Source organism: Colossoma macropomum, unplaced genomic scaffold (assembly GCF_904425465.1).
Source record: "Colossoma macropomum unplaced genomic scaffold, Colossoma_macropomum, whole genome shotgun sequence".
Lineage (NCBI taxonomy): Eukaryota > Metazoa > Chordata > Actinopteri > Characiformes > Serrasalmidae > Colossoma > Colossoma macropomum.
In genome coordinates this window covers 26846069-26864774 of record NW_023494792.1, presented here as the reverse complement: position 1 = coordinate 26864774, position 18706 = coordinate 26846069, and the positions used below count along the sequence as shown (strand labels likewise).

Genomic DNA, 18706 nt, shown 5'->3' with positions numbered 1-18706 from the left:
GGGAAAAATCAGATATGTACACTAGACATGGTTAGTGTTCTTTTGCCTTACACTTTGGGGCTAATATAGCTAAAAAGTAATGGTAAAAGTAACTTGCACAGCACATATTAGCATGAAAATGGACAAAAGTGGGGACAAAATTCAGGCTGCTGCCATTTCTAGCTATGCCGAATGTGTCGCTATGCTGCTTTTGTCCATGTTTACAGATGACAGTATGTCATACATACAAGTCTGCTTGAGGTGACTTAACTCAGCATGGTTTGAGGCAAGAATATGGAGATTTAGGCAGGCAGTTTGCACAATGCTAATAGAACATAAGGTTTTATTGCTAGAATATGCACAATTAATAGTTTTGTAATAATGCTGTGAACATTTATGAACGTTCATGATTTTGTGATTTGGTGTCAAGGGTGATGAGGGACCTCCAGGACCCAGGGGACCACCAGGAGAGAGAGTGAGTGCTGTAGTAATGATAATCAAATAATTACTAAAAGATGTGAAATAATAGTGCTGATAACTAAATCATGCTGAATGCATGTTAAATACCATGATGACAAAATCTCTCTCTCCCTACCTTCTTATTTCAATGTCTCTCTCTCTCTCTGTCTCTCTCTCTCTCTCTCAGGGGGAAGCTGGATTGCCTGGTCAGCCAGGTGAAATAGGACAGAGAGGAGGACAGGGAGTGCCGGTAGGTTTCCACTCAGTTAAACACCTCTAAGAACCTTCTACATACATGCAAACTCTGTTTATATAATGACTTTGAAATCAAGTTTAAATCAAGCGCTTTACACAGTGAAAACAGGCCACCATACTGTACGGTAGAGTCTACTGTGAGGATGAATAAGTATGAGAGTGTGGTCAATGTGCAGATTACAAACCACATATAGATTCTTTAAGTTAATCTGAACCTATCAGTGATACTGACCTGTGTAAAAACAGTACCATGAACACCATGAGAACTAACAAGAACACTACCATGATTACTGCCATGATCACTACCATGAACACCACCAACAATATCAACACCACCAACATCATCAACGCCACCATCAACGCTACCATGACCACTACATGAACACCACCAACATCAACACCACCATGAACACCACCATAATATCATCAACACCACCAACACCACCATCAACACCACCATGAACACCATCATCAACACTACCATGAACACCATGAACACAACCAACATCAACACCACCATCAGCACCACCATCAACACAACCACAATATCATAAATACCACCAACACCACCATGAACACCACCAACATCAACACCGCCATCAACACCATCATGAACACCACGAACATCATCAACACCACCAACACCACCATCAACACCACCATGAACACCATGAACATCACCATGAACACCACCATGAACACCACCATGAACTCTACCATGGACACCACCATGATCACACCATGAACACCACCATGAACACCATCATAAACACCACCATGAACACTACTGTGAGCACTACCATAGCCACTACCACAATTATTCCCATTAACTCTACCATTTCAGTATCATTGCTGTGCTGAGAATGGACCACCAGTCAAATAGTACCTGGACAACAACAGTCTTGTGGTCAGAAACTGACCAATGATGAATGAGGTAGAGAGGGACTGATAAATTGTGTTTAAACAGAAGAGCTACAGTCTGTAATTGTAAACTGATGTAGTAAACCTGTGTAAGGTAGCTGGAGCTCAAAGTGGCTACACTGTACAAAATAGATTTTTTTTTGAAGTTCAGTGAATTCAAAATTTTAAGGCCACCAAGTTGCTAATTTTTTGTAAGTTGTAACACAGAGTTGTGATGAGGTGGACAGTGAGAATATTAAATCAAAGGTAAAGTTAAAACAATGCATGACTTCAACTGGTACATATTGATAATGACTGAGTGTGTTTATGTTTATGTGGTGGTTAGCAGCGCTGCACTCACTCTGTATGTTGAACGATCGGCATGGTTCCCAGTCTCAAGTAGAAGCTCTGGCCTGGCTCAGCTCTCTCTCCCAAAACATCCCTCACACGCTGTAAAAGCTGTTTATGGTGGTGACGGCATGAGCTGGACAGAAATCATACGGACTAGTACTTTTTTCTTTTCTGGTCATTTCCATGGATGAGCACTAGGTGGGGTGTGTGAGTGGAAAGGGGATTCGAATAAAGTGACCAGTGAGTGGAAGCACCAAGTAGAGAGTGTGTATGTCCCTACATTCTTTACACCTTTACATTCTCTACCTTTTTCTGTCCGTTTCAGGGAGAACGAGGGAAAGACGGTGTCATCGGCCCTAAAGGGGATAAAGGAGACAAGGTGAGAGAGAGTATTGGACTTTAAAAACCCTTTCACCTGCTACAGTCTGAAAGCAGGGCATTGTAAGATATACCATGTCATGTCGTTTGAAAACGAATCAAAAACACTAGTCAGACCTAAGTAATCAGATCAAATCTGTCATAGTCAGATATACAGTACTGTGCAAAAGGCTTAGACAGCCATTAAATGATTTTAAACTCTTTATTTAAGCAGTATGTGAGTGTATATGACAAAAAAAAACAGTTACATATATAACATATCGCTGTTGTTGGAACCAAACCTCGTATCTCCAAAATGGTAACTTTACAGGAGAAGGAAAAAACCTACTTTACTTTTAATGTAAGTCAATGGAACCAGACATTTTTCCAAGTCATTTTGGGCTGCTTCCTTCGATCTATTCATTATGAAATTTACACACAATGTAAAGGCCAACAGGTATTTTCAAATTAAGTCAAAAACTGAAAAATGACAAAACAGAAGATACGTTTTGTTCTAACAGCAGCGACATGCAGTACTGGGCACCTAAGCAAACTGATTAAAGCCATTTATGTCAACAGCATATTTCTGCTTGCAAAATAAAATATAATTTTAGATTAAACACAAATAAAGTAGCAGGAATTTCTTGTTTCCAGAAAAGTAGACGATATCTTGTGAGCTGCTTGTGAGTTCTCCTCGACACTCCTGGCACTGCACTGCATCACCAGCACACCAGACTTCACTCAGTGAACTGTTACTTAGCTAATACCATGCACTGGATGATGAATACCAATTTTACCCGGCTTCTATGAGGAGAGGCTTTGAAATGCTTAAGTGACCACAATGACATGAATAAAATCATTACTTGTTAAATTCAAATGATTGTATTTATTGTAATATTAGTATTTTTCTGAGGGAATAACTGCTTACTGTCCAGATTATCAGCTTTTTGATTCTAATTTTGCCAGGTGCTTAAAAGCTTTGCACAGTCCTGTACATTTGTTTTATTATACATGTAGTAATATTACATCGGTAACACTTTATTTGGATGGTCCACTGTAGATTCTTTGCAAATGCTTTAGTATATCTTGAAGTAACACTCAACTAAATAGCCATTAAATGCAACTGATTGTGAAGTTAAGTGTTACTTGGATGGTCCACTGTAGGTGCTTTGTAAATGCTCAGTTGGCCTTTAAGTAACATTCAACTAAATACCCATTACATTCAACTGAACTTTAAGTTCACTGTGAAAGAATGTATTAAATCTAGCCCTAACCCTAAACCTAACCCTCACCTTAATCTCAAGGTAAAACCTACATCTACTCCTAACCCTAACCATCCATCCATCCATCCATCATCTAAACCGCTTATCCTTCTGGGTCGCAGTGGGGTGCTGGAGCCTGTCCCAGCTGTCCTAACCCTAACCATAATGTTGATAATCAACTGAACATCACCAGAAAGTTAATGATTTAAGTCTCTGTAGAGCATCTATAGGGGACCATCCAAATAAAGTGTGACCCTTACATCAATACATTTATACATAATGCAGTTCTAATAAGTAAACTGAAATGACAAATTATGTAGCTGTAATTCATTTTATTCATGTGGAAATGATATTTGAATGCAGTAAATTCAATCCATTTCTTTCTTCAGTGTTTAAAAGTTAAAAAGTAAACACTGAGGGAAAATTCTGTACAAGAAATCTATATATAACTTATGAGGAACATAAGGAACTCGCTCACAAGAAGCTCTGTCATTTGTCCTCGTACACCACCATCTGTGCTGTCCTCCTTAACGATGGGAGCCTAATTAGTGAAATCAGGTGATGTGTTTGGTAGTTGTATGAACAGCAGCCCTTATTGGATTCATTAACTGTGCTCTAATTCTGGCTTTCCCTTCTCCACTCAGGGGGAGGTGCTTTTATAGCATCTCCATAGTTAAAGTTTTATAGTTGAAGTTTTCTACTCTTAGTATCAGAGTCGGTCAAAATGATGTGCTTTGTGTTTGTTCAAAAAGCTCGAAATTGAAATGTAAATTTAAAGGTGCTTTGAATTTACATTATTCAAAAACAACACAGTTACTATCTGTCAGTTCAGTTCTTTTGGCAAGAAATATGACAATGCAACCAATTTATTCATGTGTCACTGACTGACATGTTTGAATCTCTATCCATTATTTCAGTTTGATGTTGAAAGTTAGCAAAAAGTTAGGATTCCACCTGGTTATAGTCAGAGCTGGTTTATGAGGCGCCTGGCCTCTTCCTATTTCCCTCGTTATATATTAAAATAGGACTGCAAAACAGCAGAGGGCACCCACCAGTGAGTCCTCAATGAAATGTAATAAATGGAGCTAAAAAGCTAAAAACAAAACGTTAAAATAGTTTTAATCACTTGCCCAGAACTTTCCTTAAATTTTAGAAAGTGCAAGGATGTATTAAATTAAAAAAGCACAGGAAATTGATCTGTGTGTTTCCTTTTTTCTGCAGCAAGAGAACAAGTTTTAGGCAGTAGGATGCTGACATTACTGCTACTGAGTGCTGATTGATTGGCGAGCAGAGCAGCTCATTGGCTGTTCATGCTCACTGACGTTGTGCACGTATATTAGGTGCCGTTTTAAACTCCTATAACTCGAGTTTAAAAGCTCCTAAAAATATAAGCAGTGTTAAGATGTTTTACGATGTTCAGTGTTGAGGAAATTAATGTATTATTTTATATTAAAAGTTTTTAAGTATTTCTAAACTATGATTTTGTTCAAGTGCTCCATATTAATCCATTCATTTTGGACTCACTCGAGAGCGCCCTCTAGCGTTTAAGAACCCGGAAGACATTACAGAGTGGAAATTCTCCTCTCTACAAGTTCTCTGGTGTAGTATTGCCTTAACATGCTGACATAAGATAAACACTGTGCTCTCTCTCTCTCTCTCTCTCTCTCAGGGTGAAGTAGGACCTAGAGGACTCCCAGGAGCCCCAGGAAATGTGAGTGCAGTGTTTTTAAATTAAATAAAATAAAAGTCACTCAATTATTAATCTCACCATCCAGACTTTTGCCAAAAAGTCTTTTACAGTCAAAGACTGAACTAACAGTTTTGGGTGACCTACAAACTGTAAGTATGTTGACTCTAAATAAATTAATGTTGTCTTTCAGTAACTGGTTCATATCAAATGGATAAAAGTTAATAAAAGTACATTTCAGTGAATGAAATTTGTTTATGTCGACCCAAAGAGAATGGGATGTTTTTACATTTTAACGTCACACGCGCAGACTCAAAAAGAAGATCCGGCACAATCGACATTATACTGATGAAGATATGATGACAATAGTAGATTATTCACTCACATCCTCAGAAGACACAGCCTTCACCAAGTTCCGACTTCACCAAGTTTTGAGGTCTCTCTGAATTCTCTTTCAACGTGCTCGCAATCATCAGATTCTTCTGCTCAGGGAAGGGGCTCAAAAAACAACCCCAATTACAAAATGTTCCTCCACACACTGTGTGCAATTACACATTTCCACCAGAGGGGTCTCCAAATCCCAAAAACATACATAGTGCAACTTTAAAAAGTTCCGACCTATATAGCACAACACTAATAAGGGATTATGTCACAGCCATTGTTAAAATTAGCTAACATTCCTCTGTCTGTTGCTTAGTAACAAGCGACTCACTATGCACTTTGATGTACCTGTGGCTGATGTAGTGATCTATGATGTTCTCTTGAAATGATGAGTGCATTGTGGGATTCCGAGTGTCCTCAAAATCGCTCTGAATCTCAGTTCTACAATTCAGAGACTGAAATAAAAATGACCAATGTAGGAAATAGTGCCCTAAAACGCAGTCCACCAATCCATGAATTCAAGTGATAGCACAGCAAGAGCAGGCAAGGAAAGCAGGAGAGTGTTTTTAGCTGCACTCACAGTTAGCCATGTTTTTCCCTTGAACTTCTCTGGACTGAACAAGCAGTTTTTGAATGATGTTGAAATCCTCTGGCTGGTGTGATCTTTAATGTTTAATCTCTAGTTTCAGTATATTGCCTTGCTATTATGAGTGGCTACCACAACAAATGAGGAACAGTAGCTAGCTGTGTAGCAACACTTATACTGTAAATGACGTTACTAAACGTCTGGACGCATGTAAATGTATTATTTTTTATTGGCTGTTCTCAGCATGGGGCCAACAAGAATCGTGTGCCACAGCTGGTTATTGAAAGTGCGTTGAACATGCACAGAGTGTTTTTAAACTGCTCACTTGGTTAGACAAGCACTGACGGTCCCCACGCTCACCAATCCAAGACTGGTAGGAGAAATAGGTCGGCTACTGGCATTCACACAACAGGTACAGGAAGATATTTGAAATGTATCGGACAGCCCATTGTCATATGTAATAAATGTGCAACATGTTAGTTACGAAGAAAAAAAAATATATATTAGTTGTTATACTGAATTATCGCTGCTCCACAGCGACATCTGGTGGGGCCAGGCTCCACCAGTCCCTAATGTAGAGACGCCACTGAACATGTATGATGTGACAGAACCAGCCAGACACTCATGGTTAAAAATAAGAAATGAGGCTTTGCTATGACTAATAGTCGGTAAACAGGCAGTGGTCAGATCCAAAAAAGATAAGATACAGAAAAAGATAAACATAAGAAAAACAAGATCAGGCAACCAAGATTCAAAAGGGGCAAAACAAACATACATGAGCACCCAGAAGCTCTACCAGGAGAAGCAATACCTCACAAAGCAGCTAGTCTAAAGCCTGGGCTTGTGTACTAGACTAGATCTAGTCACATGATAAACAGAACAGGTGAGACAGATTAGTACTCAGGTGATTGAGAATGGTGATTGGTGGACTGTGGAGGTTCCACTATCACATGGGCTCCCAAGGAGCTCTGTGTGTTCTCTGCGCTCTTTGGACGGGTGTTCAAACTTTTGCATGTACACAACTGTATATATACTCAGATTGGCTTTAGAATGATGTAGATTCACTGCTTTTCAGGGAGAAAGATTCACTGTAATGCTCACTTGTCTGAATTCCTTCCAGGTGGCCAATGTGATTCCCGAGCCTGGAGAACCGGTACGTTTTCTGACCTGATACTCTTTTCATGGCCTTTAGTTATGCAGCCACCCTAATGCATCAACACTTTTGCATGCGAGGCAGCAAAAACTGTGTTCTTTGATCAATGTGATGATTAAGGTTATGAGAAGCCCTTAAACCCTTTTGCTCTGCTATAATATTATGAAATTACTGTTTTTCTATGTACTATAATCAGCATTATTGTATGTTTTAACTGCTTTGGTAGGGTAAGCCTGGAGAGAAAGGAGAAAAGGGAGACCAAGGAATGCCAGGCATAGAGGTACGTGGTCAAAAATGAAAATAAATAAATAAAATTAAGTTGTGCTTTTAACCCAGTGCAACACAAGGTGGCAGCAGAGTGCTGCTTTTCTCTTACCACAGAGTGTGTTTACACCAGTGTAGTGGAGCTGCATGTAAGGCCAAGTTTATCTTCTGCTGTAAGCTTACAGAGACCTGGATTGGGAGAGAACAGATTTCAGTTTTTCACATAATTTATTGACTTTTACATTAGCCACATTTACATGCAGCCCTGTAATCCATTAATAATCCCACTAATAGCTTAATTAGAATCAAATACGTCCATATAGACACCTCATTCGGAATAGTCTAGTCTCATTGAGGCCATTGGGAATACTATTTCTATCCGACTGAACGAGGTGGGTAATCCTGTAAATAATCTGTTAAATAGAAGAATAATAACCATGTAAACACCTGTATCTGATTACATTCCCTATCGGAAAGTTTAAGTACGTTCTGATCATGTGCGTCACGTCATAGTGAAAGTTTATAATGTTCAGCATGGTGGAGCAGAAACTGGTCTGCAGAGGAGACGAAGTTTATGCTCTGATCTGTAAAAGACGGCGGTGGGACGGACGTCCAGCTTATGTGTCTCAGAACACGACGTCTTCCTCTCGGCCTTCTTTAATAAGGACATGTGAAGGACGTTTTCCTGAGTCTGACACTATTAAAAACACAAGCGCTGCTCACTGCTGCTCGTCTCACTCTGACTGGACTCACGTGATGCTCACTGTCATGGTAACGTCTACACTAAGTGGTTCTCTACGCATGCGTGTAATTTTGGATTGGATTACTTATAGTGAGCATGTAAACAGAGATTTTCATCAGACTGTTGAGTAGAGTGAGCATAAACACCTCAGTCTTCCGATTGGCAAAAATCTTTGCATGTAAACACAGCCAGTGTGAAAAGGCCTTTAACACATCTTCCTGATGGAAACACACAGATGAGCCAAATCATTATGACCACTCACGGATGAAGTGAATAACATTGATTATCTCATAACAGCGGTGCATGTCAAGGTCTAGGGTGTATTAGACATTATGCAAAGTGTCAGTTCTCGTAGTTGGCGTGTTGGATGCGGGAGAAACGGGCAGACGTGAAGATCTGAGTAACTTTGACCAAAGCCAGATTGTAATGACCAGACGACAGGGTCAGAGTATGTCTGAAACAGGAAGGCTTGTGGGGCACTCCTGGTCAGTAGTGGTGAGACCCTACCAACAGCTGTCTGAGGAGGGACAAACCCCAAACCGCAACAGAGTGACAGGCGCCCAAGGCTCACTGATGCACGAGGGCAATGAAGGCCATCCCATCTGTCGGGCCTAACCAACGGAAGAGCTAATGCTAACCCCTGGCCACCATCAGTGCTGGACCTTGGAGCAATGGATTAAGGTCATCTGGTCTGATGAGTACAGTTTTCTTTGATATCATGGGGACGGCCGGGTACGTGTGCGCTGTTTACCTGGGGAAGTGATGGCACATTGTTCAGGAATGGTTTGAGGAACATGACGAAGAGTTCAAGGTGACGTCTTGGCCTCCAAATTGTCCAGATCTCAATCGATCAAGTATCTTTGGGATGTGCTGGAACAAGAAGTCCAATCCGATCTGCTGATGTCCTGTTGCCAGATACCACAGGTCACCTTCAGATGTCTTGTAGAGTCCTTACCTCAGTGGGTAAGAGCTGTTTTGTTGGCACACAGACCAACAGCACATTAGTCAAGTGGTCATAAAGGTTTGGTTTATTGGTGTGTAATTACTATGTAATTACCAAGTAGGTTACTCATTAATTTATAATGGTAACTGTTTTCTGCACAGACAAGAGAGCAATGAAAGAATTATCTTTCGTTTTAATATCGGCACTTATTTAAATTATCATAATATTCAATGATATCATTTATCGTCCCAAGGCTACACTCCCTCGCTCTTTATCTCTCTCTCTCTCTCTTACACGTACACACACGCTTTATTACTATGATGAATCAGCTCTCAGCCAACTTTATCTATGTGAAATGAAATGCCTGTGTTGAATTACCGCTGCACTCAGTAATGCAGCCAGCAGCGATTATTTCTGTCTGCACAAACCACTCCACTTGATCTGGGTGCATGCAGTGTTAACTCTTTTAGTCTATAATACAGTTGGATCAGCCACTAGGGTGGTAAAAATGCACTGACATGCAACGATTTGACTTCACAGAAACACTGAATGTCAAACAAAATAATCAAACCTTGCATATAAGTTTGAGATTAATATGTTTTTTGTTGGTAAAATAGAACTGTGATAAATTACGGTGGAGCTACATTTGCTGAACTGATACATCTGTATTCCGATAACGTCACAATCACGCTGCCTCCATTTTGGTAGGCAACTTCAAGTTTATTCAGTGGTGCTGTGGCATATTAATGAATGGATTTGAATGTATTGACTTGATTTGATTTGATTTGTTGTTGTAGTGATAATAGATGAAATTTCCCACTGTGTTATTGTTCTCGGGTCCCAAACTGTATACCAGCACACTAAATAGTGTGCAAAAAATAACGCATTTACCATTAGAAGTGAACCCAATAATGTAGTAGGTGAAGTACAGACGTGTGGTTTGGGACGCGGAATTTGATCAACCAATGAGAGGAGTGGTGCTAATTAGCTGCTCAGTACACAGTAAACATCAGCAAGCGAAAGTTTGAGGTATTTGTTGATTAAGGTAAATCAATGCCTTGATTAAAGTAAATTAATGCATTTTTTTAGATAAATTAAAGCAATTATTGAGATAAATTGATGCATTTATTGAGATAAATTGATTCATTTATTGAGATAAACTGATGAATTTATTGTGGTAAATTGATGCATTGATTGAATTGAATTAATGCATTTTTTGAGATAAATTAATGTATTTATTGAGGTAAATTAATGCATTTATTGAGATAAATTGAAACATTTATTGAGGCAAATTTATGCATTTATTAAGATAAATTAATGCATTTATTGAGATAAATTGATACATTTATTGAGGCAAATTAATACAATTATTGAGGTAAATTAATGAATTTATTGAGGTAAATTGATATCGGTTTTGTATTCGCCAACTTTCAAAATTCGTTCTTCATTTAAGGTGCCTCAGTGTAACTGCAGCACCATTTAAGGTGGAATGGAAAATTCTAATGAGCAGCTGGTGAATAAGAAGCTGACTTCAGCTTTATACGTGTGTATGAGTTTATCATTTAAGAGCTTTGGTAGCTACTTGTATTAGTTTTTATAAAACATCACGCACTGTAATGTTCTCAACTCTGGAGATGTGCAGGTTAGACAGATCCAGTCTACCAATCTAGCTAATCTCCTTGTAGCATTTCTGGAGACGCATCTAAAGCGTCCACATATGTTTTCATCTTTTTTATGGTCATTCTGGTTTCTTAAGCTTGGTTTCTATCCACCTCCAGTGTTGTAACTGGAGGTGGACGTCATCTTCTTAAGGATGCAATCCAATACTATGAATGAATAATGTAAATGTGAATAGATTAGCCATATAACTGATCGTGTTTGACATTTTACTGCATGCTTACAATGTAAATTACAGCAATGATTTTAAACAAAACAGCCAGAAGAAGCTGCTTGACATTGAAGAATTCTCTGTAAACTCACTTATCAGTTTCACTGGTTGCTGATCTTTCCAGGGTCAAAGGGGCCTTCCTGGAGAACAAGGCTTCAGAGGACTACTTGGACCCCCGGTAATGAGCAATACTGTTTCATCTCCTGTCATCTCCAGACCGCTGGAGTGTTTCAGATTATCATTTAATCTTCCACAGGATGCAAATTAAACAGAGAATCTAATTTGCATCCGTTTGTGCTGCAGATGTATGCAAGGTGCTAGTGGAGCACTCACTGTCTGCTCACTAGTTTAGATTAAAGCTGCTGTACTTTTGCTTCACATACACTGTCATGTATACAGTGATGACAGAAACAGAGAGAGGTCATTCGCCCTGCAGGTCAAAATGCACCTTTTAGAAAGTGTTTCTAATCCAAACGATTGTGTGCCTCCCAATAATTTGACATTTTAACGACTAATCGAGTTTATTTAGAGGAAAAATAATCAGGAACAGCACCAGAGGATGCCCCTTGTTCCCAATTCCCACTGCCAACCCATCTCCCTGGTGTTCCTCAGTCCTGCATCAGTCCTACTACAGCTATGAGGGGGTCTGGCCTTCTAGCTACAAGCAGAAGCCGCCCAGAACTCCAGCCCAAGTTCTCAGAGTTCTCCCACTCCCTCAATCAGTCTTCCCTCATACTACCACCGCCATGTTGAATGCAAGGCAACCTGCTCTTCATACTGAGGAAGACTCTCTGATGAACATGAGGCCTTTAAAACTACACATACCCCTAAAGGATTAGCGCATAGCTGCTTTGTCCTACAGAAGCTTTTGCAGGTGTTTTTTCTTGCTTAGCTGAAAAGTTCCTGCTGCTGTTTTGAACAGGGAGTGAAGGGAGACACTGGAGATAAAGGAGATACTGGCAGGAATGGAGACCCTGTGAGTTTCACTGCTGCTTTTCTTCCGTCTGATGTTTCCTTCATCTTCTGTGTGATGTCACTTTCATCTCTCGCTCTCCTTCTCCTCCTCAGGGTCCTCCAGGGCTGCCCGGCCCCCAGGGGCCTCGGGGTTTACCAGGCAATGTGGTACGTTTTTATCTGTATGAATTATCCACAAGAATTTTGATTTGCTCTGGCGGTTAAAAAGTGGTCTGTCTGAAAATGCTGACGAATAATGGATCTGTGTGTTTTTCACTGTGGTTGAATTTTTACTACATCTTTATTAATGTATTATTAAAGTACTATGCAGCACTATGTCTATATGCAATTAATTATTATAATGCAGTAATTACAGCATTATAACTGTATAGAGTTATGACTACCTGTGTTTATTAATTCTATAATAAACTATTTTTATAAACTATTAAAAAGATTGAGGTTCTTTGAAGGTTCTTTGGTAAATTGAAATAGTTCTATATAGAACCATCTTTTATAATAATTCTATAATAATTCTAATTTTATGCACTCTTAGAAAAGATGGTTCTTCAAGGGTTCTTTAGTAAAGAAAATAGTTGTAAATAGAACCATGTTTTATAATAATTCTATAATAATTCTATTTTATACACTCTTTAAAAAGATGGTTCTTTAAGGGTTCTTAGTAAAGAAAACAGTTCTATGTAGAACCATCCTTTATAATAATTCTGTATTAATGCAATTTTTTATCTTATTAAAAAGAAGGTTCTTTAAGGGTTCTTTAGTAAATAGTTCTATATAGAACCATCTTTTATAATAATTCTATAATAATTTTGTTTTTATGCACTCTTTAAAAAGATGGTTCTCCGAGGGTTCTTTAGTAAATAGTTCCATATCGAACCATCTTCTATAATAATCCTATAATAATTCTATTTTTGTACACTATTAAAAAGGATGGTTCTTTAAGGGTTCTTTCGTAAAGAAAATAGTTCTATATAGAACCATAACATTCTAAGAACCCTTTGCATCGTAGAAGTGTTCTTCAGATTAATGGAAAACGTGCTGTAGATGGTTCTATATAGAACCTTTTTGAAACCTTAATCAAACTAAAAGGGTTCTTCTATTGTCACAAGCTTGTCATCGCACCTATAGAAGAACCATTTTGGGTGCTATATAGAACCCTTGTCAAAAAGGTTCTATATAAAACCATCTACATCACAATCTCCATCAATCTGAAGAACGTTTATGATGCGAAGACCCCTTTAATCATGCAAAGGGCTCTTTGAGTGTTCATGGTTCTACATAGTGCGGTTTTCTTTACCGAAGAACCCTGGAAGAAGCATCTGTTTAATAGTGTAATGTGTAATTAATAAACATTAAGTCTCCAAACGTGTAAACATGTTTGCACAAGATATTTGTCTGATATTAGTTTGTATGCAGCTTATCAATCATTCGTCTCCCTGTGTTTTCGTTTCTCAGGGAATCCCAGGCAGTATCGGCCCACCTGGCATAGCAGGCCTGAAAGGAGAGAAGGTGAGAGACACACTGTCGGACTTTCTCCCTCTTTTATTCTTTTAGCATGTTTCTTGTAATTATTAAAATGCAAATTATTTAAATGCACTTATATGAGAAGAAATTAACCCCTTAAAACCCCAGGTTTATTTCATACTAAGGCTTATTACTCAGTAACTACAGGGACTTCAATGCTGGTTGATCTACTCTTAGGTTATAGTAGTGTGTAATAAAACTATGGGCTGGCTGGTGGGCCCTGACCATATAAGGGGTCAACTAAGACCTCTAGAAGTGTCTGCCCTAAAGGCCATTATACACCAAATGTGATGCGGATAAATGACAAGAAAATTTGAAATATTGTGATATGATTTTTTCACATCAAAATGATAGACAGGTGGCAAAACCCACAGCAGACCTGAATATCTCACTTTGCTCTGCAGGGAGACGCCGGAAAGGATGGTCCTTCAGGTCCCCCCGGTCCAGTCGGAGAGCCTGGTCTGAGAGGTGAAGTAGGTTTACCTGGAAAAGGCAAAGATGGAGCAAAGGTATGAAATCAGGAGACCTGATCTGCAGCAATAAGGCAACATATATCAGTGCATTACTGATGATTATTGATATAATGGATTAATCTATTATTTATTATTCGATTAATTAACTAATCTAACTCTTTGGTTGCTTCGTCTTTGCTGGCACAATAGTTTGAAATTCCATCTGCATGACAAGCAGCTTCTTCTTTCATGGTGCGCCAGAGAAATAGAAGCCGTGTCACCTCCTGTGCTTTCTGTAGTGTTTCGGGATGACTGTGTTTATTATATGAACCGTTCAATAATTATGCTGAATAATTATCAGTGTAATCAAATTCACACAATTTTCCATTTACACCAGATGTGGTCAATCAGCCCAGACTAGTCTGGAAATTTGCTTCTTCAGTTCAGCACTGAAGAAGATGAGGCTAACTTTGGCTAACAGACACTAGAAGTCAATAGTCACCCGAATCTTTTCTGTAAATGTATATCCCCAAAAGTTCTCCCAAACCTCATGGTCTTTATTTAGGATGCAGATTTTATTTAGGATGCCAAAAAAACTACAGTTTAGCTCAACGCTGCAGGCACTTTAGACAAAAGTGCTGAATTTGAACTCCCCGCGGAAACCGGCCCCTCTTCGCATGCACTCACATCATGCAGGCATGTAAATGCTAGATTAGCTTCATGATTTCTGTTCTTTCTGTTTAAAAAATGTCTTTAGTTTGAAATTTAGGATTAACAGAAAAGAAACAACTGAAAAAAAAACGTAATCTATGCTGTCTGTGATTTGGCTGAGGTTTGAGTGGGTTGAGAGAAGTTTTCACTGGATGCATTTACAGAAATGATTTGGGTGACTATTGACTTCTATTGTTTTTTAGCTACATTAGCTTTGTAGCCCCAGTTATAAACTAAAGAAGCAAAACTCAGACGCCTAACATGCTTTGGCTGCTCAACTACATCTAGGGTGATTGGAAAACTATTGTGAGTTTGATTTTTCGCATTACTGTTCCTTTAAGGTCTGTCACGAAGCTACACTTGAGCCAACCCGACCTTCTTGACCACAATGTTCAGCTTTAAAGACTGTGAGATGTCCAGAGATCTAAGGACTTTACAACAAATTGTTTGGGTGATATAAGCAAGATGAGTTTTGTCGGATGGAGCCTTGTTGGTTTGTGTAGATGGAGTGTAGATTAAGCCATATGTTTAGGATTAATGGACAGCATATGAGTTAGTTATTTAATTAGCTCTGTTACTCAGGTATTATTCATTTATTAAATTGGAAACACATTCAAGCACAGCTCGTCATCAAAAACCCCAGAATTATTAATGTCACTACAGATTTATATAGTAACTCCAGGTAGTTGCTATAGTGTTGCTAAAAGGTTGCTATGATATTCCAGCTTGATGGTTATTAGGTGGTTGCTAGGATGTTGCTGTGGTAATCCTGGTGGTTGTTAAGGTGTTGTTAGGCTGTTGCTGGGCTGTCCCAGGTGGTTGCAAAGGTGTTGATACACTGTTGCTGTACTGTCCCAGCTGGTTGCTATGGTGTTACAAGGAGCTACAAACAGTAGAAGTCAGTAGTCACCCAAATCATTTCTGTAAATACATCCAGTAAAAACTTCTCTCAACCCGACAGATGAGGAAATTTATTGGCCCGTTACTGGAATTGCAGCTGAAAACTACAGCCAATAACTTGACACTCCATTTGTGCTCTTGCGCACTCTAGAATATGTAAAATCAGACGTGATGATGCAGTTTTCAAATATTTGAATAGCACAGTCATCATAACACGCTGACTGGACTGACTGAAGCACTTGCAGTGTAAATGAATCCCAACCGGAATAATGCCAGACTGAATTTGAGGAGCAAAACAAAATGAAAGCTTGTGCGATTCCTGTAACGCTGCGTTCCAGAGGAGCTATATTTCATCCCTCACTCAACACACGGCTGCGATGAGAAGGAATGGCAGTAAGGTTGACTCTGATGATTTTGTACCAGACTAAAGCAGCGTGGCCTGATGATTAATCAATGACTTTGTCTTTGGCTGCACGACTAATTCCATTTAAACACATCGTTAAGGGCAGTTATGACAGAACAGATCAGACTAGAAAGGGAAAGTTTGTGAACGAGCCTTAAGGTGGCCTGACTAAGGCAGCTAATAGTGCTCCAGAATTCAGCACCTGCAGAACACGGCTGATTATTTAGGATAACCTGATTGGAAAAATAGTAAAAGGTAGTAAAAGGTTGCCATGGTATTCCAGTTTGATGGTTGTTAGGTGGTTGCTAAGATGTTGCTATGGTATCCCAGGTGGTTGCTAAAAAATTGCTCGTCCATTGCTGTGTTGTCCCAGGTGGTTGCTAAGGTGTTGCTAGGATGTTGCTATGGTATCCCAGGTGGCTGTTAAGGTGTTGCTATGCTGTTGCTGTGCTGTCCCAGGTAGTCGCTAAGGTATTGTTAGGCTGCTGCTGTGCTGTCCCAGGTGGTTGCTAAAGTGTTGTTAGGCTGTTGCTGTGCTGTCCCAGGTGGTTGGTAAAGTGTTGCTAGGATGTTACTATGGTGTCCCAGGTGGTTGTTAAGTTGTTGTTAGGCTGTTTCTGTGCTGTCACAGGTGGTTGCTAAGGTGCTGTTAGGCTATTGCTGTGCTGTCCCAGGTGGTTGCTAAAGTGGTTCCTATGGTTTTGCTAAAAGCTTGCTATGGTATTTCAGCTTATTGCTTGATGGTTGTTAGGTGGTTGCTAAGGTGTTGCTAAGATGTTTTTGTGTCATCCCAGGTGGTTGTTAAGGTGCTGTTAGGTTGTTGCTGTGCTGTCCTAGGTGATTGTTGAGTTGTTGTTAGGCTGTTGCTGTGCTGTCCCAGGTACTTGCTAAAGTGGTTGCTAAGGTGTTGCTAAGATGTTTTTGCGTCGTCCCAGGTGGTTGTTAAGGTGCTGTTAGGGTATTCTGTCTTAGGTGGTTGTTGAGGTGTTGTTAGGCTGTTGCTGTGCTGTCCAAGGTACTTGCTAAGGTGGTTGCTATGGTTTTGCTAAAAGCTTGCTGTGGTATTCCAGTGCATTGCTCGATGGTTGTTAGGTGGTTGCTAAAGTGTTGCTAGGCCGCTGCTGTGCTGTCCCAGGTCGTTGCTAGGGTGTTGCAAGGCCATTGCTAATATGTGTGAGCTAGTATGTGTGTCTATGTAATGTATGTAATGTTTGGAAATGGCAGTGTGAGAGATAAAATTGTCACTGTGCATTCTGAGCTACCATGGGTCAACTGTGGGTCCACTGTGAGTTTTAGTCCCAACCGTTGACTTTATTCCTTAATCTGCTTTGTAACCATGTATTCCTCTTTCCTGGTAAAGCCACTGTATTCCCAAACCCAGGTTTTCCACTTGAATGTGCTGATGGTGTTGAACAGCCCAGCCACATGCCGACTGCTCTGTAATCACTTCCCATTAAACTAATGAGGAAGTGGGTTTAGGCTGCAGGTGCTGTGGGTGTTTCACGACATCACACTGCTACAGGCTACAGATACCCCACCCACACCCACACCCTCACCCACACACGCTCACACACACACACACACACACACACACATACAAAAATGCAGACAAAGGTGTCTTTGTGCAAGAAACCATTAACATGTGTCTTACGCTCTGTTTGAGCTGGATTAGTTTTCCCTGTTGACGTCCGGCAATGTGATTTGTAAAGGATTTGACCGGTCAGTTCGTACAGGATAAAGTATCTGTGGAATTTCCCCAGAGAGAGTCGGATCAAAACGTCATAGAATTAAGCTTAAAATTAATCCAGTACCAGCAAAACAACAAAAACATCCCGTTTATGCTGGATACAGCTGCATTAGCCTAGCAAAGTGGGCTCATTCAGTTTACCAAATGTGACCCAACAAGAAAGCGATCACTGCCCTGTGAGAGGTACTTTATTTGTACTTCATTGTAAAAGATGGTCCTTTTTTATTCTCCTTCTGATAAGGCCGTCAGCAAAAGTGTTGTAATATATGGTAGTGCTGTATTAAACCCGAGGATAAAGAAGCGATGCCAAGTCAAGCTCAGTTTTAACGGTTATCTTTGTCTTCTGGTCACCACAAAGGAGATGCTATTGTCTGTTACCAGGATTTGGTTGGGCATTACCATGAGGTCAGTTTGAACAGTTCAACTGCTATTACTGAGGGAGCTCTGTAATATATAATTCATCAGTTTGACGAATCATAAGCCCTACTTGAGCTGGATTAGTTTTAGGTGCCATAATTTGAGTGATTACCTATGATATCTACGATTTTACTCCAGTATTAATCTGCAATGTCCATAGTTTTTACAATGATTAAGTAATAATTCCAGAGTGATTTACTTTCTATATTTCACCAAACCCCTGTGAGAGTAGTCCTGGATGGACCTCACAGTAGTGTAAAGACAAAACAGACAAAATAATAGAAAACGGCACCTTCATTTATTCCTTTTTGTGACTGGAAGACTCGACCCAATATCTTAATCTTAATCTTTAAACAATGGGCATCACCAACAC

General features: G+C 39.7%; 1 protein-coding gene across 1 annotated transcript in view; it reads left to right on the top strand.

Annotated features, from left to right (window-relative positions):
• col22a1 (collagen, type XXII, alpha 1) overlaps positions 1-18706 on the top strand; it is a 123029-nt gene that overhangs the window by 82662 nt on the left and 21661 nt on the right. The window contains exons 28-38 of the mRNA XM_036576727.1: positions 410-454; positions 626-688; positions 2270-2323; positions 5233-5274; positions 7338-7370; positions 7597-7650; positions 11332-11385; positions 12130-12183; positions 12276-12329; positions 13635-13688; positions 14108-14212. Coding sequence (XP_036432620.1) covers positions 410-454; positions 626-688; positions 2270-2323; positions 5233-5274; positions 7338-7370; positions 7597-7650; positions 11332-11385; positions 12130-12183; positions 12276-12329; positions 13635-13688; positions 14108-14212 — 612 coding nt within the window. The remainder of the gene's footprint in view (positions 1-409; positions 455-625; positions 689-2269; positions 2324-5232; positions 5275-7337; positions 7371-7596; positions 7651-11331; positions 11386-12129; positions 12184-12275; positions 12330-13634; positions 13689-14107; positions 14213-18706) is intronic.